Source organism: Euleptes europaea, chromosome 1 (assembly GCF_029931775.1).
Source record: "Euleptes europaea isolate rEulEur1 chromosome 1, rEulEur1.hap1, whole genome shotgun sequence".
Classification (NCBI taxonomy): Eukaryota; Metazoa; Chordata; class Lepidosauria; order Squamata; family Sphaerodactylidae; genus Euleptes; species Euleptes europaea.
The window spans coordinates 133046825-133070954 of record NC_079312.1 but is presented as its reverse complement, the minus strand read 5'-3'; the positions used below and the strand labels follow the sequence as shown (position 1 = coordinate 133070954).

Below are 24130 nucleotides of genomic sequence, written 5' to 3'. Positions count from 1 at the left end.
CTCGTTTCGCCGCCGCGGAGAGAACATTAAGCTTCAATAGCTGTGATTGAAGACGGATTGTTATCAGAAAAAAATTATCCTTTCTCCTCACGATAGAAAACTAGTGAGTAGAGAATGGCGTTATTTAAAAAATGCCGCACTTGTGGGACGAAAATGGCCACAGTAGATGGACATTTAGATTGCCTCATCTGCCTGGGGGAGGGGCACATAGTCTCGTCATGTATAGAATGTGCCCACTTTACTCAAAAGTCCAGGCAAGATAGAGAAAGAAACTGAAAGTGGCTTTATATGAAAAATCCTTATACCCGGACCGGGTGGGAGACAGAGTGAGATCAGTTGGCTCTCCGGCCTCCAGCTCTCAGGTTAAGAGGACCCTTCAAGATCCCGCCAAGGAGATTAGGGCTTCCTCTGAACCTCCATCTACAAAACCTAAGTCAAAAAAGAAACACTTGTCCCCTGAGGTAAAGAAATCTGATAAAATGCCCGGCGCCGAGAAACATAAGGCGTCGGGAACGGGACGCTCAAAGTCAGAGCAGCCGACATCGAAGGCGCGCAAAGCTTCGACATCGAAGGAGGAGGGGCGATCGGAAGCGAAGGTGACGGAAGCGAAGACCTCGCCGCCTAGGCACAGATCTCCCTCTAGGGGGAGTTCAGCCTCTCCTCGAAAGAGATCACCCTCGCCTACTCGGAGGAATGAGGAAGCGAGTCGTTCAGGCCCCCCGGAGGAACGGGGTAGGAGCCTTACAAATCGCCCGCAGAGCACGGCAGTGCATGCATTGGGGCGAGAGAGAACCCCCTCGCCAGCGGGGGTAGAGATCCAACTCTCGTCCTCAGATGAGGATGCTGTGGACATCCCGGAACTGATCTCTTCCGGTAAAGAGGAAGCCGTCGGAACCGAGTGGGAGCTACTATCAGAACCGAGATTTGCTCAGCCGCAGGGCTGGATGCCGTGTGGCTATGGCCCACTGCCGTTCTACTCAGGCTACGGGTTCATGGATTCCAGGTTCCATGGTTTCCAAGCGTACCAAGGTTGGGAGAGCATGCAGCCGCCCAGAATCTCATACCGGGTTTCGAGAAAACCGCTTGACGTCGAACAGGGTTATCCTCGACAATAAGAGGTCCCATCGACGTCGTATTCTCAGTCCTGTACTTAATATAGCATAGGCCCAAAATGTGACACCAAAATATATTTACCAACAAATCAGAGAAGCCAAGGTTGCAAGAGGTCCCAGATTGCAGGCTACAACCCCTCAAAAACAGTGGAGCCTACATTCTGCGGGAAAGCATTAACAGTCATTTCCCTCTACTTCATTTCTGCAGTAGCGTGGGCTTCAAAGGAAATTTGTTGCAATACATGGCACCAATGATCATATCAGAGCAATGGCTTCTGTGAGCAAAACGTTTTCCCCTCATAACTGTACCTGCATATCAACAAATAGGTCCAACATCTACCACTTCTACAGAAGCTGCTGCTCTCTAAATCGTTTAGCATACATGCTAATTCAGAGCAAGGCCAAACACTGCTGGCATACCCCTGGCACTAACAGTTGCCTGCCAGCTCTGATCCACCCTCACATCTGGAGGAGGAAGGCACCCCAGTGGAAGTGAAGGAGAAAGAGCACACTTCTAGAGCCCCAAAGACTAAAACAGCAGCAGATCTCAAACCAAACTCTCCCCTGTCACTATGGAAAGGCATACTGACTGCAACAGCCACTCACTGGAGGGTTTGAAACAACGTAGCTCCAGGTTTTAAGTCTTCCTGTGCAAATTACAGAAGCAGAAAGACATTCTTCCTTGAGCCTCCTTACCACACATGGAACAGCCTTTGCAAACTTCACAACTTTGGTGAAAAATGTCCAATTTACAGTTTATTAATGTTCAGAGATTAGCTTGGAATTTCATCTACAGGTAGGAATGGTAGTTGAGAACAAGCTTTTCTAGTTGGATTTCAGTAGTATTTGTAAACCAAATGCTACTCAGGAATATATATAATTGGGCAGCCTTGGTAGAACAAAGAGAGCCTCCTACAGCAGCAGCCAAATGCCATGTCCACAGTGGAAGGCATCAGATGCTTTTAGTAACAAACTACCAGAATCTCCAGAAGAAAATTTATTGAGGATGAGAGAGAAAACAGATTTATTTTAAGTGAAGATATCAAGAGAATACATGTGTCAAGTGCTGTCAAGTCGCAGAAGACTTAGGGCAACCCCTTATGGGGTTTTCAAGGCAAGAGATGCTGGTATTCCTTGGTGGTCTCCCATCCAAATACTAACCAGGGCTGACCCTGCTTAGCTTCCAAGATCTGATGAGATTGGGCTAGCATGAGCCATCTAGGCAGGACAGTAATAGACTATTGGATTTTTTTAAAACACTGGAGACTATAGGCATAAACCTACAGTCTTTTTAAATCCTTTCCACCCTGGAATTACGCCTGGTTATGGGACTGAAACAGACTTTTGTTACCCTGGATGACCTGCACTGAAAGACGGACAGGGGGAGTACAGCCCTATTAATTCTCCGGGACCTCTCAGTGGCTTTTGATACCATTGATCACGGTATCCTTCTGGACTTCCTTTCTGTGCTGGGACTGGGAGACACCTTTCTGTGGTGGTTCCAGTCCTATCTGGAGGGTAGATTTCAGAAGGTGGTGCTGGGGCACTGATGCTCAGCCCCTGGGCCTCTGGCCTGTGAGGTCCCACAAGGTTCTATCTTGTCCCCTATGCTTCATAATATCTACATGGAACCACTGGATGAAGTCCTCCGGAGATTTGGGCTGGGCTGTCATCAGTATGTGGATGACACTGGGCTCTATCTTACACTTCCTGCTGATTCCAGGGAGACTGTAGAAACCCTGAACAGCTGCTTGGAGGCAGTTTTGGAGTGGGTGTGGGGTAATAAACTGAAACTTAATCCCCCAAAAAGGAAATGCTGCTGGTTAAGAGGAAGGTCTAACCTGGGGTTTCCCAACACTTTTCAAGGGCAGAGCCATGTAGAGTGCATTATCTACTCTAGATGTAACCAGAGCATGCACCACAGTGGCTAGATCTTTCCTGTAAGCTGGGGGTGCACTGGGAGCTAGGCCTACAGCTGGATAAGCAGGTGGCAGCTGTGACCAGGAGTGCATTTTACCAGCTGTAGCGAAAAGATCTGACTACTGTGGGAAATTTCATTTGGTACAGAATGCTTCAGCTCGGATGGTGACTGCAGTAGGTTGCAGGGACCATATCATTCTAGTCTTGGTCTTTTTACATTGGCTTCCAATCTGCTTCCATGCCCAGTTCAAGGTGCTGGTGGTCCTTATGAGGGGCAGAAAGGCAGAATATACATATTGTAAAGAAACCTTCAACCTACCTACCTTACGGACCCAAGTTAACACATCAAGTTGCCTTATACTGAGTCAGTTTATCAAGGTCAGTATGGCAACAGCTCTCCAGGGTCTCAAGTGGATTTTTTCAATCACCTACTAACAGATCCTTTTAATTGCAGACTGCTTGAAGACTGAACCTCAGCAGGCATTCCACCACTGAGCCACAACCCTTCCCTTACAGACTCTGTAAGCCACAATTTTGGTGCCTCCCATTATTTCCTTCTATAGGAATACATTTAGTTTTAGGGGGAAATGATTTTATTTCTTCATTTGCTCCACCGCTGTAACTTGACATTTACTTACTCAGTATTTTCTCGTTTGTATTGTAATTAGTAACTTTTATGCACCTATTTAAAAACTAAATTTTCCTTACTCAATACATATGGTTTCATGCTCAATCAGCACCTCAGTGAGCAATGGACTTACTTCAAACTAACCAGAAAAGCAAGCAGAGGGGAAGAAATCTCTTTGTGTGTGTGTGTGGGGGGGGGGGAGTGTATGTAAAGTGCCATCAAATTGCAGCCAACTTAGGTGACTCCAGCAAGGGCTTTCAAGGAAAGTGAAAAGCAAAGGTGGTTTGCCATTGCTTTCCAAAAAGAAGGTTCACATCCAGGTATCTGCTCTATAAACTGGGGTAAGAAGCATGGGGAAGGTCTGAGAGGTCATATTGGAAAAAGCCCTTCAGAAAGGGCACGTAAGCTCTGGTTGACTTAAACTAGCAGCTCTCTTCAAGTTTCTAGTGGGAAACCATAGGGAAAAACCTGTTTTTTCAAAGGTTTCTTTTGTTGGGGGGAGGGCTAGGTAATGTCTACTGAGATTTGGAGCTTGGGACACTGACTTTCTGGGACTATAGATACTTTACCATCACACCTTCTATTATGCTCAGTTCAACTGTGTTAAATCTACCACCCCCAAGACTGGTAAAATTATCCACATGTATGTGTATATCTACATCAATGCCTGCTTTTGGTAAAGGAGGGGCTTGGTTGCAGGTGATTCTCTCTCTCCCTGCCAGCATCAGAGGACTAGCAAGATTATCTCTCCCTCACCTGCAACCAAGACTCACTTTCACCAAAAGCAAATACTTGAAACATATACAACAATGGGTTTGCCTCTATTAAGGACTAAAATGGATTGCACCAGCACTGTTGAGCTTGTTTAGTTTCCAGGATCAATTCAGAAAAGCATCATGAAAAAATTAATTAACATGTGCAAGACGTAACATTAGACTGACTGACACCACTTGCTGCATTAAAAGTCTTGCCCAAAAATCTGCAATTCTTTCACTGCCTTGGCACTAATATTCCCATCAATAAAATCTAAACTCTGCCCTGCCTCAGTAGCCAAACCCATATCCTTGGGAACACTGCAGTGACAACACCTGGCAGGACCCTTACACTTCCCACACACACACACACACACAAGCCACAGAACCATCTGACGCAGCAGGCAGACATGCAGATATCAGGATGACATCAGCTGGCAACGCCAGCTGTCAGAAGCTCTGCAGCAGTCATAGGAATCAAGCCAGCTGCCTGGAGAGGAGAGAACAGGGCACACATGTGCCAATACACAGAGATATGGTGGCAGAGTGGTAGGAGCTTGCCCTTTGAGTGGTACCAGTTAACGAAGTGTTCCAGATATTCATGTACTGGTTAAACAACACTTTTACTGTACACTTTCACAAGTATCAGCCATGAGCTTTAAAATGCTAGGAGTCCAATGATGCAGAAGTGCCGGACATTTTATACTGCCACCTTGTTTTGTGCACCTCAGCCAAAGAGGTGTTCCCATTTACAAACTAAATACACCACATAGAAGAAAGCTCACTGGGCTTAAATAAAATCCCCGAAGGGCATCCCCTCCACTCAACTCTGCCTTTCATTGGAGTATGCAAATGCAGCAGACTTCAGCCAAGTGAGGCATGCCAGGTCCCTTCAGAGATCAGAAATTAATAAAATAATTTAGTTTTACTGAGACAGTGGAACATCCACTAAAAGGAAGCAATTACTACCAGCAAATCAGCAAAAAAAAAGCTCTCATACAGACATGACTTTATCCCTAACATGGAAGGCTTTCCATTTACAACAATGAGCCCTTCCAAGAGTAACTTAAGGAGGAGCTTGGCTGATTCTTTACCCATTCCTGGAATGCTACCCTCCACCCGGGCAATCACCATTGCATTATTTTTTTACATCTTCCAGCTTAAAAGAAAAGCATACCTACTACTACATTACGGTGACATTTTCCGTTTTCTCCACAGACACATAATAAACAGCAGAAAGTGGTACCCCAGAGTAACTGGTCAGAAGTCCTATGAGGCATCTCATAAAGGATAACAGGCCTCCCCTAAATTAGTAGGACTTACTGACTCAGCAATAATTTATTTGACAGAGTCTAATTTCTGCTGGTACATGCTTGAATTATCACAAACAATCATGAAAGGTGAGTCCAGAAAATATGGGTTAAGGATCAATCCACTACTGTATGCAAGCAGAAGGAGGCATGTGGGACCGAAATGTTAACACTGCAAGCCAAATCTAAGAGATGTAGTAGACACCACTTATGCTGTTAAATACCTATACATTTGAAGTGACTTGCTGCTACTAGCATGTGTTTGACTAACACTTTCCTCTTGTGCCTGAAAAAAAGAATTCCCATTGTTCTTTGGCAATCGGCACATATGAGTAACAGCCTTGAATGCTGACCTCCATTTCCCAATTTACTGTGTCCCTGTTTGAACTTGTACTGTAATGCCTATTCTTCATCCCAGTCTTAGTAACTTCAGAGAATACTAATGCTTTTTCTTCTCTCATAAGGAGAATGATTTAGCTAGCTAGATACGTTCAGTACAGTGGCTTGTATTCCAACCCACAAGTGATTCTTGTAACTCTAAATATCCCCACAATTACCTTTTATCACATTTTTCTCTGTACATCAAGATTCTTTTAGGAGGACATTGCCAGTGCCGTACTGGCTCAGATGCCCACAAGGACAGCAAATGATAAAGCGATGCAGAGCTGAGAGGAGGAGGAAGAAGACTTGTTTTTTATACCCCATTTTTCTCTACCTTTAAGGAGTCTTAAAGCAGCTTATTGTCACCTTCCCTTCCTCTCCCGATAACAGACACCTTATGAGGTAGGTGGAGCTGAGAGTGTTCCGAAAGGACCGTGGCTAGCCCAAGGTCACACAGATTACCAACCCAGTTCACCAGATTAGAGACTGCCACTCATGTGGTGGAGTAGGGAATCAAACCCAGTCCTCCAGATTAGAGTACACCACTCTTAACCACTACACCACGCTGGCTCCTTGCAGGAGGAATGCTTGTGGGCCTGCTATGGTTTGACTGGCAGTCTGTTCACATTCCATTTTCTTTACCATGTCACAGAGGAAGAGGAAAAGGGTGGCAGCCTGCCGGCCTTGGCTTTGCGACAATGCTAGGTTAAGGTTGCTCACACCATGACTCACCCTTCTAGGAGGGGAAATCTGAAAAATTTCTCAGTGCTTGTTCATTTCCAATAAAGAAGCATTATTGAGGTCCTAAGTGACACCTGCCTCACACTCAACTGCATTAACTGACAACAGTGCTACAGCTCCCAAGCTGTAGTTCCTACAATGCTTGTCTTTCAACTGTAAGCATCTTCACACCTGCCCACAACTCCTTTCTTCCACCCTAGCCTTTTAACAGCTTGCTTCCCACACAGGAATCCTTAAACACTCTTCAGCTTCAACACACCGGAAAAGAAGATGCTGAAATCTAACCCAACTATATTTGGAAAACAGAATACTCAACAGTATTACCACTTAAGAGTGCCAATAAGCTTACTGAACTGGTGCACACTGAAAGGGAAGTCACCTTCAACCAAAACTCCAAGCTTCAGCTAATATTTGGAGTAAGGAAAGGATGATGCTCAAGGTACTCAAACTTGCAGAGTCCTGGTTCAGAATTTGTTTCAGTTAAGAGATGTGACAGTAGGTGAATCGAACAAAACAAACCAACAAACAAAAACTAGAAAAATGTGGGGCCTTTTAAAATGTGGGACACCAAAAAATAAGCTCTTATAAAATAGTTTCTCCTTTAGAATGAATAAAATGCTTTTTAAGGCAGTTTTTTAAAAATATTTTAGCTGCCTCCCTCAAAATGCTGTTTAGCAACTAAGTATGTCTACAGGACTAGGAAATTACAATTCATATATGCTATAGATGTGTACAACTCTCAAATCCTCCTATCTTCTGTAGCTTGCAAAAAAAAATAGTCTCTGGTTGGAAACCCACGTGAAATCAAGAAACAAGCTAATAGGTTACATCCAAAGGTTAGAGGATGGTACTGGTGGAAGTAAAGGTTCCTACATTCCCCTTCCTGCAACACTCCCTTTTGATGCCGAGAAAAAAATTATGTCTGGAGGTACGGAACCTACATAACCAAAAAAGCATGCAGATCAGGAATACTACAATGATTGTGGGGGGGGGGGGAAGGTGGGTCACTTCAATAGCAGTGTAAGTAGATCTGATAAGAAAATAAGTTTTGTATACATTTCAGTTATTCACCAAATGTTCATTTTTGTCCTGCAAAGCTTTCAAAGTTTCCAGAAACTTCACAACTCTAATTTCAATAACACTTCTGACTTAACAAAGCGTTTTTAACTGCCATTTATTTGCACTCTGATTGGCTCAGAGACAGCCCTCAGTGCTCTTTCACACTCATTTGTGCAAGGGTTATTACATTGCATTCCAATATTGGCAAGACTGGTAGCTCTCCTCTCAGGTGCAGCCGCCGCGCCATACTCCACCCTTCTTGGATGGCCAAAGTTAACACAGCCTGGATATAAACAGCAGCCTCGAGAAGCCCTGTATCTCTGGTTCCTCCTGCAGCTGCTAGAGGCCAAAAGATGCCAATCTGACATCTAGTGCCTATCCCCACGTGAAAGGACTGCTGACAGCAGACTTCTCAGAATGCATGCAGTCATAAGCAGCACTCTTATCTGTGTGGCCCCATCCCAGGCTGTTTCTCATGGATGTGGTTGTGCACCAGTGCATAAAGACATGAATGTTTCCTTAAGGGAAAAAAGGCTTAGTCAGCAGCTCTCCCCACCCCCTTCAAGCCTCTTCCCAGCAGCTCTGCAGGAAGGAGGCAGGGAAGATAGCAGCATTCCCATAATCATTAACGGCCAGGAGGCTCAGACAAACAAAAGCACAGATCCCAGGAGAAGTGCAGCCTATTAGGATGTGACCTTTGGGACATGCTCAAGGGAACAGCAGCCTGCTCAGTTTGCTCTAATCCAATTTGTACTGCTCACAACAGAAAGCTAACTATGGGAGCTAATACACACTCCAGGGAAGAATCTGTTTATTGTTACCCTGGAAGTTCCAGCAAGGGATAGAGATTAATCACACTACCTTGCAAGACTTCACTCTCTGCATAAAAAGTTTGAGCCACAGAGGGCTGAGAGAAGAACAGCAACAGCACGTAGGGAACCTCAGGCGGAGATGCCGACTATTCCAGTCTGACTGCGGCTTAGTCTCGGTGGCCTCCATGACAGGAGAATAGGAATTTGGTTCAATTTCATACCGTACCATGAGGATCAATTATTTGAGTTCACATTAGATCAAGGAAGGGCTGGAAAATCAGTTGCCAGGGAATCTAGAAATTTGATACTGGTGTCCCCAGATATGAAGGATGTGTTAGCCTTTTAGTAAGGGCTACAAAAGTCTACCACAGTGAATATTCATCCAACTATCTACATGGAGATCCCACAATTTCTACATTAATTGAGATAATGCCAGACACTTGTGACTCGCTGCTCTCCAACCCCACCCATGTCCCCAGCATCCACATTCCTTCTATGAAGTGACTCCTTCTCTGTCCCCCACGTAAGGAAGCGAAAAGACTGAAGCATTCAGTTAGGATGCACCAATGAAAGGAGAGGCCTTCTCTGAGGAATATGATCTCAGCATTTCTCCCACACACACACATTCCCTAAACAAAGATACTGCTTTAAATGGAGGCTTTGGTCTCCCCCCTGTATGGAGGCTTTGGTCTCTCCCCTGTAGTTTTCCACCTTTACCTCCAAGCTGCTTCAGAAAAGGAAGGGAAGGGGCTGGCAACAAGAATGTTGTTGTTGTTTTTTACTGTCAAATCACATCTGACTTATGGTGATCCCTGGTGGGGGGTTTCAAGGCAAGAGAAGTTCAGGGGTTTTTGCCATTGCCCGCATCCGGGTCACGACCCTGGTATTCCTTGGGTCTCCCAACCAAATACGTGCCAGGGTTGACCCTGCTTAGCTTCTGAGATCTGACGAGATCAGGCTAGCCTGGGCTATCCAAGTCAGGGCAGAATGGGGGTTGGCAACCAATAAATAATACTCCAGTTGCCTACAGTTATCCTTCCATACATGGAGGGGAGGTGGTCAATTTCTAGTTTTTCCACCTGCCTACATAATTACAACAAGAAATGAAATTGGTATCAGACCAACTGACTAAGCCAACGATGAAATGCTGCCACAACAGAGGCATATTGGACTATTACCTAATTCTACTAACATTCTTGATTCCAATATCTGCAATCAAATCAATCATGATGAAAAGATGTCGTTTCTGAGTTAGGGCCTTGGCATGAAAATCTACATGTTCCTAGAGCCCCTCACTTGAACAGATGAAAAATACTGAAAGAGAATTAGATACATCAACCAAATCTTTAGATTCAGCCCCCTCAACTGTTAAACTATCTAAGGCTCTTTGGATAGCCTGCTTTCATTCTGTCGTTCATGTCAACAACATCTCATAAGAACGTAAGAAAGGCCCTGCAAGATCAGACATCTCATAAGAACATAAGAAAGGCCCTGCAGGATCAGACCAAGGCCCATAAAGTCCAGCAGTCTGTTCACACAGTGGCCAACCAGGTACCTCTAGGAAGCCCCCAAACAAGACGACTGTAGCAGCACCATCCTGCCTGTGTTCCATAGCACCTAATATAATACGCATGCTCCTCTGATACTAGAGAGAATAGGTATGCAGCATAACTAGTATCCATTTTAACTAATTACCATGAATACCCCTTTCCTCTATGAATATGTCTACTCCCCACTTAAAGCCTTCCAAGTTGGCAGCCATCACCACATCCTGGGGCAGGGAGTTCCACAATTTAACTATGCGTTGTGTGAAAAAATACTTCCTTTTATCTGTTTTGAATCTCTCACCCTCCAGCTTCAACAGATGATCTTGTGTTCTAGTATTATGGGAGAGGGAGAAAAACTTCTCCCTGTCCACTCTCTCCAACCATGCATCATTTTATAGACCTCTATCAGGTCTCCCCTCAGCCGCCTTCTTTCCAAGCTAAACAGCCCTAAGCGTTTTAACCTCTCCCCATAGGACAGTTGCTCTAGTCTCCTAATCATTTTGGTTGCTCTTTTCTGCACCTTCTCAAGCTCTGTAATACCCTTTTTTAGGTGTGGTGACCAGAACTGTACACAGTATTCCAAGTGTGGTCTCACCATAGATTTGTACAAGGGCAGTATGGTATCAGCAGTTTTATTCTCTATTCCTCGTCTAATTATGGCCAGCATGGAATTTGCCTTTTTTATCGCAGCCGCACACTGGGTTGACATCTTCATTGAGCTATCCACTACCACCCCAAGATCCCTTTCTTGGTCTGTCGCTGTCAGCACAGATCCCATCAGTGTATATGTGAAGTTGGGATTTTTTGCCCCAATATGCATCACTTTACACTTGCTCACACTGAATCTCATTTGCTATTTTAATGCCCATTCTTCCAGCATGTAGAGATCCTTCTGGAGCTCTTCATAGTCCGATTTTGTTTTAACCACCCTAAATAATTTGGTGTCATCTGCAAACTTGGCTACTTCACTGTTTAACCCCAACTCCAGGTCACTGATGAACAGGTTGAAAAGCACCGGTCCCAACACAGATCCCTGAGGCACCCCACTGCTCACATCCTGCCATTGTGAGATCTCACCTTTGGCATGGAACGTCCACCCACTCCTAGAGTATTCCTGCAGTTGGATTCTCTCTTGTTGACCCAGAAAGCATACTTCACTGAAGAACTGCCGTTCAATGTGAACATAAGCTGCAGGGATGGCACCCGCTACCCCCTTGGCCCCAAAGAACCCGTTCACCTCTGGCGACGCTAGGAGAATCTGATATTTCGTCCTTGTGCCTAGAATCAGGTCCATATAGGCTTGTGTGAGGTTGAAGTAGCCTGTGGTGAGATACACACTGGCACCTCGTTCTGCTTCCATCAGGAGAGTTTCTGTAATAATCTCATCTATCTGAATCCCAAAAGGCTTCATCTGTATTAGTGGATAAATCCATGTGTCTGGTTCAGGCTGCCTGTCTCCATCTGCCTTTGGATCTCTGGACAATGGGATTTCTTCAGTCAGGTTGCCGTGGAAAGTCTGAGTATGGAGCAACTCTTGCCGTGCCCGTGCAGAGTTGATCACTGCCATCACTCTTTTATTTGCTGCTTCACAATAGGCCATCTTGTCTCCTGGAGGTACAAATGAAGCACAACATTAGACGTCATTATCTTCATATAACTGCAGGGAAACTATAAAGAGATCAAAGAAAGGAATACCAGTGCACTCCCACAAGCCAAGAGTCCTGAGATGATCTAGCTGATATGATACGGGGAGGAAAATGTGTATCCCAACTGAAGCCTATATCCAATAGTACCGGCAGTGTGTGCCATTTCTTCCAAATAAAGAGCGACTCACAGGAAGGATTGGGTTTAAAAAAAAAAAAAGCTGACTTTTTTTTTAAGCCGGATGTTTTTCTAAAATTCTAAAGGCAATAAGCATCACTTGTATTTTTAAAAATCTGAATTTAACAAAATATGTTGAAGCTACACATCTTTTAAAATGAATCAATACTATCTATCAAGCACTGTTGAAAAGAGACATCAGACGTCTGAAGTTAAGCATCACAAATGACACAAAATTATATATCAATCATTTATTTTACGGTCATTTGACCAAAAAAAGAACAGATCTAATCAGGAGTAACATAAATTTACAATAAAAACAGTATCAATCAGTCAAAGAATCCACAAAGTAAAATATATCAATAAAATCCTATATCTAAAGAGGCAAATACGATGGCTTCTAAAATGTTTATCAGATTTTATCCATTTATAAATTGCATCCATTCGGGCCTTATATATAGCAACACAAAATTTGGCCACACATCTTGAAGTTTGTGGGTTACTGTCTTCCAGTACTTGTTGGATGCAAATTTTATCAGGTAGTCCTATATTATTTCTTAAAGTTTCTTGGATAGTCTTCGCTCTTAACTCATGATGGAGAAGGCAGTATAAGAAGACATGTTCGCGGGTACAAAATTATATATTTTATTTATCGTGGGTTTCCTCCCAGACCGAGGGAACTATCAATTAGCCAGAGGTGCTGAGCCCTTAACAAATTGTGATCAGCATTCAAACTGCCTGTTTTCTCAAGAGCCTCTTTTCTGAGCTACCTGTGCAGTGGCAGAATTCAGCATGGAAGATAGATAACTGCTGATCACACATGCTTGATCACTATGCCCCCATTATCATGGGATGTCTTTTAAAAGCAGTTCAATTGGGTATACATCCTTCATTACCATCTGTGCTGTTGGAAGCATCCCCCCACTCTTTCCCATCCCTTGCAGCTCATAACAGAAACTCTTTGCTCTTTATTGTTTTGTTCCACATATTGCAAAGGTATGTACTTCTATACATAAGAAAGCCATGTCTAATTTCATTTCAGGGAGGCACGTAACAATGATGAATCCTATCCATTTTCACTCACTGAACTGTGGCAAAGGTATGGTTGCTTTTTTCTGCTATTAAAGCCTGCTTCTGAGATTAATGGGATTCATGACCTCTACATATACACACTTTTTCAAATATCCTAACCTTCTGCACCACACACCATACTTCCCATACCCTCTTATGGTACAACCACATTACACTTCAAAAACAAGGCTGTGACTTTACAACTTACCAGCAAATTCTAATTTTCTTAGCTTGTGCCCACTGCAAAAGACCCCAAGTTGCATAAAAGCATATTGATGACTACTCTCACTTTGAAAATACATAAACCAGCAGTTAATTCTGACTCTAGCACTAACTGAGACAAAGGGATCTCTTTTATGGACCAATTCATACATACAGAGAAAAGAAGTCACAAAACCCTGAATGGGTAGAATGGTCTGCAACCACTTCAGACTACAGGGTTTGATTCTAGCTTTGAATACAACTATGCATTAAAAAAAACACTTGATGCGAAAAGAAAACTACTACAAGAAGAAAGGTACTATCCCCTCTTTTGCTTCCTGTTGTGGATTTCTTTCTGCACTGAGTTTTTAACCCAGGGAAGTATTCCAAATGAGAGGCTCCATGATCCTCCTGCTGCTGCTGCTGGATGATACAATCCATTCTATCACCTCAGCATTTTAGCACCTCACCCTTCTGCATGTCTGAACTAAGCTTAAGTTACAGCCCAGATGAAAATCATGACAGTCCCTATATTGAAAACACTGGAGATTGTTTTGAGGTAAGCCTTACCAATATAACAACTACCAGATTTTCCTTTACTCCTGCTCTCTACTTTACTAGGGACCATGGGATTCCAGTTAGAACTTAAGAAAACATTTCGTAAATACTGGTCTTTATATTTTCAAGGAGTGGCCAATGCTTAATTCCAATATATGAGAAACTGCTCTTTTAAGGAGACTGCACTCTCTCTATTAAACCAAGAGTTTTGCCTAGTTGAAACGAATGGTTTTAAAATAATTTTCTTAATAAATATTCAGATACACCAATTAAATGAAAAAACACATTAAAATCAATAACGTCTTAGGCCTAAGAAGAGATGTGCTCAACAAACATGCTAGGCCCTTTTGGCTTTGGTGTAATGACTGATGATGAGTCAGCGTTATATGACGTGCACAAGGTAAATTAACTAAAAGAGAAATAGGGAGGTGGATTTTGCAAAACTGCAAAGCCAGCTCACTAGTTTGTGACTTTTAGTTGGTTCTATGCTCTTGCTCTTTGGAGGACTTTCATTCATAGGGTCGCCATGAGTCGGAAGCGACTTGACGGCACTTAACACACACACATGCTCTTGCTGTCATTTGGCTTTTAGGAAATAACAAAGCTGCCAGCATTGTTTACTCACCAAATTCTAGCCAGATTTTAATACTGCAGAGCTGACTGAAAGTCACTTTCCTCTCTGTACAATTTGTTTTAACGGTAATACTGCACTGCCTATTTTTAGAACAGTAATACTATGGTTTTACTGTAAGACTGGGCTAGCTATCTAATGTTAGTAAGAAGAGTAAAACTGCAAGAAGATTATTCCTTCTTCTAATGAGGGACAATTATTCTGAACCTCCTTTGAAGATCTTGTCACTTTTCAATCCTTCCAACAATCAAGAGAGGCTGAATCATTCATTTCTATCTTAAGGAAGCTACAAGTAACATTTGACACTGTTCTAAGTACTAAATATCTTCTGAAGAATGCATGTCCCTCTTCCTTGTGTACAAGGGTCAAGGAAAAATGCCAAACAGGAGGCATTATATGAAAGAAACAGTAAGGCCAGACAGAACAAGAAAAATACACATATACTTTCAAGTGGAAAAATTTGGTTCAAACTTGGGCAGGTGCTAAAACAATCCCCATACCCTGCAAGACAAGCTCCATATATACCGGAGCTGCACCTGTCATTTCACCATCTGAATTTACATTCTGTGAATGACAAAGAACAATATAGTAAAAGCTCAGTAATTAGATTAAATGGAAGGCAGCAAAAACTAGCCTTGGGTATGCTACTAGCTAAAACCTGAAATAATTTCAGCTTTTTGTCTGGCAAGTTTGTATTAGTGCAGGAAGACACAGCAGAGCAGTCCCACCTCTCCAGTCCACCTACTCCTAAAGCATATGATTTTATGAACCTCTCACCAGATCAGCACAGAAATCTCAGAAAGCCTGTTGCCGGGAAGACGCCTCAATAGTTGGCAGTGCTTGGAAGATACCTCCCAGGGGAAGGTGACAGCTCAGCATCTCACACATTATATTAAATAAGATTAGCTTTATTCATGCTTTAACAGAGGGAGAATATTCCCATACAGCAAATGTGCTATACAAGATCCACTCTCACCAATAGAACATGATCACAACCAACATAGGCACACCCATGCACGAACTCTTCAGCAAATACTGAATAGACACTGGGATTTTGTTCTTAGGTTCCGCTATGGACAATTAAGGCTACCAATTTTTAAGGCTACTTTGTGAATGCCAGAATTTAGGCACCGAAAAGGTATTTCAGCTGGAAGAAAAAGAATCTGCGAAACTTTACCAGATAATACTAACATAACTTGGTGTATATTGACACTTTACTTAGTGTACCAGTATTGCCAGTGTAAGGACTGCAAAGCTTTTCTTTTGATCTCAACCTATTAAGGGACTTGTGCATTCCATTTGATGTATGAGAGACATTTGATCAACTACTGGTTGTTACATTTTCGACTAGATGGCTTCCATTTTTGCTTCCTTCCAGCATGCCAGGGGTACATTGATACCACCTAGCCATGCCCTGTAGCTGGTGCAGTCAGCTAAGCACCCTATATAGGATGCAGAAAAAGAGACCTTAACACCATGGCCTTAAAGATGTGTTCACTCCCCCACCCACCACTTTTTTGTTTAACATCCAGCCTGATGAAAAGGTATGAAAAACTCAAAAGTTTGCACAATGCATTGGTTTATTTGCTTAGCTTAAATTAAACATATTACATGGATTTTGTTTATGAATGCTGAGAGGGGTTTGCGTTATTTAAAAAAAAAATCTTCCCTCCGACACCTGCTTCCTCATTTTTCAGGAAGCATCTAAATGCAAATTCTGCAAAACTATTCATTACCATGGAATTCATCCAGCAATCAGGATGTTTAGTTTTGTTTTTGCAATCTATAGGATATATCCAAAGAATACACATTTCAAAGACTTCACAGATTACAATGCCATCCATTAGTATATTCCCTTCCATTATATTTAATCCCATCAAGTGTCACAGCCCTGAAGATATGTTAGTCTGCAGAAGGTGTTACTCCAATAGCCAGCTGCCAATGAGGCAATCCCAACTCCCAGGTGCTGGATTAAATTAATTCCTTTTTCATGCAATAAACAATCCCACCTGACCACACAAAACATTCATGCTCAAAGGCCCAGCTAACAATCCATCAGGAAGGGGCCACAGTTCATTAGTAAAACACATCTTTTACAAGCAGAGGTCAATCCACCGCTCCCCGAGCTAAAACAATCTCAATACTCCGACTGGCACCTTTATCCAAGATCTCAACAAATCTTCTACATGCAAGGCACATACCTTTCCCCAGCTCTAGAACATCTCTATCTACAGAGATGGTATTCATTTTCCCTTTTGGAAATGCCTGAGGAGCTTGTTTATGCCTTGCAGCAGCTGGAGTGATAAGGTGCACAAGTGGAATGCTTGCCTCGGCTGCAGAACATCAAAGTTTACAGGGGTGCTGAAGGGATATGCAACACCAACCAAATATTGTTAGCATGTTGGTCCTCCTACCTTGATAAGGATGGACCATCCCATCCATAACTCTGACTGTATTATCTTGTTGTAACTGCAGGGAAACATCTCCAACAGCATCTACTAGCTCAGTGAAGAAGTCAGCTATCTCAGGTGAATCTTGCAGGAACACATAGCGGTCCTGACGATTGGTGAAGTAGGAATCACTCAAGTTGGCCCTACAGGGAAAAAAGGGCAAGAATGGCAATGGAAAAAGCATACATAAATCATACCAGGAACAACTAAAAAAAAAAAGGCATCCATAACAATATGTAGCCAAAGAGTGCCTCTTCCCTACACCCACCCTCCCCAACACCACTTAGCTAAGATGAAAAAAGATGTAACAGTGGCAGAGTAATGTGACAAAAGCAAACTGTCTTCAAAGCAAGCAGCAATGTTTGTAGTATGCTCCAGCTTAGAAGCTTTCCATCTGTGCTTTACTGAAGATCACAAACTTTCTCTATGCCCACGTGAGCAACTGTTTCCTTGCAATGGGGACTCACCCACTTAAGACCACATTATCATCAAAGAGATAAACCTTGATGTGCTGAAGCCCAATAGTCTCATTGAATCGCTCAGGGATTAAGAGTCGAAGAAGTCCGCGCAGGTTAGGAGTGTGGAAGAGAGAGACACGGACCCACTCTGGAAACTTCCTCAGGAGTGGAAGGAGCATGGTCCGAGAGTTCTTCCATCCTGAATGAGAGAACGACATGGATTTGCCAGGAACTCCAACAGTATATTGCCTTTCTTTATTTGAGTTTAATAAGGGACTGCTTATTTCATGGAATCATAGAGTTGGAAAGGGACACACAGGCCATCTAGTCCAACCCCCTGCTCAATGCAGGAACCATGTTTAAACCACGTTTTATAATCCTTAATTCTTCATGGCCCAAATTCACCAATGGATGATTTCTGCCCATCAGGACTGACATGCATATGTCCACTGACAGCTGCAGTAATCCTGCTTCACAGCAGCACAAGGATTTCTACTTCCTATACTGCCAATTACTTTGTCATGGGGAAGCCCAAGGAGGGAAGAGAATCTGGGCCCTGAAACTTATCCTTGGCTATAATTTCCTGTAGGTACACCAGGGATATTTTTCCTGAATATGACAGCTGAAATAATCTGGCTGTACTATATAGGCCAGATATGAAAGTTGCAGAAAGTAAGGCTCTCCATTTTGGCCTTTTATTACTGATACCAAACCCTCTTAATTTGAACTGGAATGGCTCTTTTGAGCAGAGATGTCCAATTCGCTTAACTGGCCCAGTACAACAAAATAAGCAGAGATTATGACCAAACACACATGCTTACCCCGGGATCCCCTTGTGAAGTCTAACAGAATGGACACTCTAAGGTTGGAAGGACCACATGCCTGCGAGGATCTTTCCAAAGCTGTTTCAATGCAGTCCACCTGAAGGAAGAAGACAGGCATGAAAGCACGAGGCAGTTCCCAGTGTGTGTGTCACATTCGTTGACACAAGACTGTAAATTTAATGCTATGATTTGCTGAGCACTATTCGTAAACTTTCATATTCCATTAGTACAGTGGTCATTCTCAGACATCCTCCTCCCCCACAAAAAGAGGGGGGAAGGGAGAAATTAATGGCTCCCATCTATTTTTGTATGGCTTTGCCACAAATACTTTTAATGCTATACAAACAAAGGCTAACTAGCCACAGAGAAAACAGCTTTGGAATCACAGATAAGGGTGAGTGTATCCTTCCAGCTCCATCTGATTAGGATTTTGTTCCATCTTTAAATCAGGGTTTCACTTCAACAATCGTTCATCAAATCTCACAGAACTTCAAGAAGTAGAACCCAAGGATTAAAGGGAGAATACTCCTTGCCATTTCCCCATGTCTGTGTTGCTGTGGTACCAAAGAGTACAACTGTGACTGTGCACTTCTGCAACTCAAACAAAAACAGAGAAATTCCATCAGAACTAGCCCTTTGTATACCAAAACCTTTTTAAAAGAGTTTTTTTTAGCACACAAGGGGCTATTTTTAACGAAGTTTATATGATACAAGAGAGTGCAATGATACACTTTAAAACTTGGCTGCCTGTACTTCAAGTGACTAAAAACTATTTTTTATAACACAAAGGAGTAGTTCTGAAGGGGTTTCTTTCTATTGTCTCTTTTGTTTGTTATTTCTATTTTGTAATACCCTGGTACACAAATCCAGGACCCTGGAATCTGGGGATCACAGAAATACACACCTTAAAGGGGAAAAATTCCCAGTGTTACTAGTCTATATTGATACTAGGAAGAATTAAAATGCCATAAAGTGTCAACCAAGCTACAACTGCTCACTGGAACTCCCAAAGACTGGTTTTGATCCAAAGAGCAATCTGATAAAGAAGTAGGCAGTCCTTCAGATACGTTGGTTCCAAACCATGTAGGGCTTTAAATGTCAGCATCAGCACCTTGAACTTGGCCCAGAAAGCAATTGAAAGCCAGTGTAGATGGAACAAGACTGGAGTGATGGAGTCCATACGACCCACTCGTTAACATCCTTGCTGCAGCATTCTGCACTTTTCCGACACTTTTCAAGGGCAACCCCACACAGAGCATACTGCTGTAATCTAATCCAGATGTAACCAGAATACATACCACAGTGGCCAGATCCATTCTGCCCAGGAAAGGCCTCAGCTGGCTAATCAGCTGGTAAAAGGCACTCCTGGCCACAGCTGCCACCTGCTCATTCAGCAGTAGGACTGGGTCCTAGATCACCTCCATACTATGGACCAATTCCTTCAGGTGAAGTGCAACCCCACCCAGAATGGGTGTCACCTTAAATCCCAGTCATACCATCCACCTACCAGTAGCATTTCCTTTTTGGGGGATTAAGTTTCAGTTTATTAGCCCACATCCACTCCAAAACTGCCTCCATGAACCTGTTCAGGGTTTCTACACCCTTCCTGGGATCAGCCAGAAAGGCATCTATATATTGATGACAACCCAGCCCAAATCTCCGGAGGACCTCATCCAGTAGTTTCATGTAGATGTTAAGAAGCATAGGGGACAAGATGGAACCTTGTGAGACCCCACAGGCCAGAGGCCAAGGGGCTGAGCATCAGTGCCCCAGCACCACCTTCTGAAATCTACCCTCCAGGTAGGATCGGAACCACTGCAGAATGGTGCCTCTTAAATCCCAGCACAGAAGGGGTCCAGAAAGATACCATGATCGATGGTGTCAAAAGCCACTGAGAGGTGGCTTCAATACAGTCACATTCCCTCTGTCCATCTCCTGGTGTAGGCCATTCACCTGTGCGACCAGTCACATAACCAGTCCTAAAAACAGATTGGAAAGGATCCAAACAATTTGCCTCATCTGGGAAAGCTTGGAGTTGTCCAGCCACCACCTGTTTAATCACTGTGTGCAAGCATGCAACATTTGAGACTGGCCGATAGTTATGTAGATGTCCCAGCTTCAAGGAAGGCTTCTTTAGAAATGTGTGCACCACAGCCTGTTTCAAGGCTGGAGCAAATGCCTCCTCCCTCAAAGAGGCATTAACTACCTCTCAGACTCAGTCAGTCACCCCACACTCCCAGCAGGTGTAATTAGCTAGGAATGGCAAGGTGGTAGGCCTCAAATCTCCAAGGATCCTGTTCACATCCTCAGACTGAATAAATTGAAAAGTATCCCAAACAACCGGCACCATCTCACTTTGTCACTGCTAATGTAGAGTTCAAGTTGGAACAGATACAAGAGATTCTACCCACAAATCTTGAGCACAACAATTGCACCAAGCACTCCACCTTCTCCTGTAGGCCAGTCCTAAAAGGCCTCTGACCACCTGGAACAGCTCAGCTGGCCTACACTGTGCAGACGCGATGATGGCAGAAAAGTGTTGTTTCTTTGCCATCATCACTGCCACAGTATGCTTTAAAATGAGCTTTTGCCTGTGTCTTATTGGATCATAGTCATAACATGCTTGTAATAGTTGCCTCACTGCACAGTACAAACAAGATATTTGTTCCCCAAATTCCTCATTAGTCAAAAGTAAAGACTATCAGAAAGCTTAAAACATTATATGATAAAGCACTCTTAGCAGATACATGCTGCAAACAAAACAAGCTGGCATCTCTGCAAGGCATGCTTGCTATTCCTCAGGGCAATGCCAGAAGCTACATTCAGCCATCACGAACAAGCAGGTTTGTGATAGGCATGAACCTAGCTTGCTGTGCTCACGTACTGCCTCCACACAAGGCAGGATTAAACCATGATTTAGAGACCTGCTTTGTGTGAAGAAACACTCCAAATTGTTCAAGCACCCACATTCAGATGTCACAGCAAATTGGGTTTTGAAACCACTAAGTCTTTAACTGGGAAGGGGGAAGAAGGCACAACCCCAAAAAACCAGGTTTGTGCCCAACAATGTTCACAATGTCTAAACAGAGCCAAAATGTGGAAAACTGTTCCATGAGAAACCCATGGGATCTAACTCCTAGCAGCAATTTAACATTGCAGTTCTGCACAGCTTTTCTTGCTTTCAGCATTCTAGTGATGTCATTGGATTTTATTCTACCATCTTAATTCACATCATCTTCAGGAGGAAATATGCCCACAGCACCTTTTATCCAGCTGCTTCTCAAGCTTTTTTTATCCACCTGCTTCAGACACCAACACTTACTAGTTCCTGCTCCAGGGGTCCTGTTCCAAGGTAAAGCGAAGCTAGAACCACTCGTTTCTTGGCCACCTTTATCTGTCCCTGAGGGAAAGAAAGAAAAGTTTAGGTTCGCTGATCTTTCACCCAAGGTATTCCCAATGGACACTCAATCCAATCTAACCTATCTGGAATCAATCCAACATGAAAGAGAAGGAAACCTAGCCACACCTGAACAAGAGCTGGAGATGGTTACTGAGTCGTAAAGGGCCATTTCTTCTCAGAAACAAATGTCTTGAAAGCCACTAATTTTCAAGCAGGCAATAATCTTTCATTAGAAAAATCAGGCATGCTTCCTTGTCCAGAGAGTCTTGTAGAGAACAAAAGTTCAGTACATTTAGGAGGAGCAGCGCAAGGCAAAGCCGCCTGCCAGAAAGCCACCAATCAAAGCTTACAAGAGATTAAGGAACTGTAGTGCCCAGATCCAAGCAGGAAGTTAAAGGAAGGTATATTTACTATACCCCAACACCCAGGCAGCTACATTCTTAACTTAACTTCATGGGGCAAAGTCCCGGGATTCCCCCAAAATCCTATTTTCTTCCATTATTCAGATACTGTCAAGAAACTTGTTTTTGTAATAAGCTGAGAGAGAAAAAATCTTGTTCTGCCCATAAGGTAGTGAGGCATGTTATGTCTCTAGATGCCAATGGACAAAGCAGCATTCCCACAATTGAAGGGTCTGAGTTTTAACATATGAGGCTGTCTTAAACTAAGCCAGACCAACGGTCCTCCAAGCCTGTACCGTCCATTCTGATGGGCAGAATTTCCCCAGAGTTTCAGCCAAGGATCTTTCCCAGCCCTGGCACCACAGGTTCAGGTTAAAAAAAAACCTGGAGATGCCAGGAACTAAGCAAAGGGACACATGCAAAGCATGAGTTTTATCACTGAACTATGACCTTTCTGTCTTAAAGAGAAGAAAAAGACACACCATCTGGCAAAAGAGATTTTCCTACTTATCTTCTGCTTCTGACTTTAGAACCTAGGAATCTCGATTCAGTAGGGACAGGAACTACTAATACCTGCACTAAGGAAGGGCAAGTCAAGATTATCATGCTCCTTATGTTAATGTCACAGTCATCTTGAGAATGCAATTTTAAAGGCCACGGGAGTACAGCTGTGCCCTTCTGAAACAGCAGGCTGCCACTTTTAAATGTGTGAGACACAATAACACATCACTTGACTTCTATCTCTTTTTCCCACCCTCAACGAGACACAGGTTAGAGGTACGCCAATCACCTTCATAAGTTCATAGAATTCAGTTGGGGACGAAAGCACCTTAACATGGGAACTGGCAATCCCAAACTCTGGAACCAAGTTTCTGATCCACTGAAACTTATGAGATCCCTCCGGGCAGAGGCAACAAGGTGGAGCTGTTAACTGAGGAACAGTAGGAGACAGCAGTGGAGCCAACAGCAGCCATGATGACCTAATAGGAGAAAGAAGTGGGTAAGCTATATGAGTTAAAATTGCCTACAGGCGTATGAGCGGGGGGTGGGGGGGTGTACAGCTAAAACTACTACATTTAACATCTGCCTTTGACCTCCATTAGTCACAACTATTGTCATTTCTGCCAGGAAGGGAAATGCCACACTGCAGGCAGAAAGCAGACCAGACCAATATGTCAATAACTTCCCTTCAAGGCTAAGGGGAAAAAAGCTGTTTGAAAAATAACAAAGGTGACCAGCATCATGGAAGAGCAACAAAAAAATAGCTGGTACAGCAGAAGTAGGTAACTCTCGGCACACGTGCCTAACAGCTGCCAGGCAGACCATTTTTAATGGCACAGAGGGCCAGTTCTCTATCCAAGAGACTGAAATAAGTTACTGTGGCTCTGCTTGCTCCCAATGTGTCTGGCCAAGAATTACCCTCCTATTCTTTGGTATATGTTACATGGGTGGGGCGGGGGGTTTGCACTTGGACTAGAAAGGATGCCAAAGCTCAGCTACAGCAGTGCTACTATAATATCCAAGGTAACCATTTTCAGTATCATTCCATGCTTCCATTAATGAAAAACTGGGATGGGCTTTTCAACCGTTTCAATTTACTGTCACTACTGCATAAATATTGTTTTACTTTGACCATGAGAGTGTTTCCCTCTCCCTGACAACTACACCAAACAGGTGTAATACATACACATAATAACCCTTGGTTGAATTAGGCCCATTACTATAAAATTACCACACATTCTCCCATGATAGCAAAGCGGGGGGGGGGGCCTTCTCTTTTCCAGAACGCAAATAATTTAATCCAGCAATCCACTCATGCAAGGATCTTCCCCACCCCATTTCTGACCCTGGAAAAACTGATTCCTGTGGTTGTGGGGCCCACATGGAATAAGAGCCACACCAACTGGTGAGCTGCAGTAAGGAGGAAGAAGGGAACAAAATTGTTCCCTTCTCCTTAACCCAGCAGTGGAGCTCCCTTCCACCTTACTGCAGCCCGCCTAACCCACATAGCTGTTACTCCATGTGGGTCCTACGATCCCCAGAATCAACTTTT

The 24130-nt window shown here is 43.4% G+C and overlaps 1 protein-coding gene across 1 annotated transcript in view; it reads right to left on the bottom strand.

Moving 5' to 3' along the window:
• Positions 1-22968, bottom strand: part of PGS1 (phosphatidylglycerophosphate synthase 1) — a 28546-nt gene extending 5578 nt beyond the window's left edge. The window contains exons 1-6 of the mRNA XM_056854109.1: positions 22868-22968; positions 21599-21676; positions 18274-18373; positions 17462-17651; positions 16959-17137; positions 11340-11870 (exon numbers count right to left, since the gene is read on the bottom strand). Coding sequence (XP_056710087.1) covers positions 11340-11870; positions 16959-17137; positions 17462-17651; positions 18274-18373; positions 21599-21676; positions 22868-22873 — 1084 coding nt within the window. The 5' untranslated portion in view covers positions 22874-22968. The remainder of the gene's footprint in view (positions 1-11339; positions 11871-16958; positions 17138-17461; positions 17652-18273; positions 18374-21598; positions 21677-22867) is intronic.
• Between the last annotated feature and the right edge of the window lie 1162 nt (positions 22969-24130).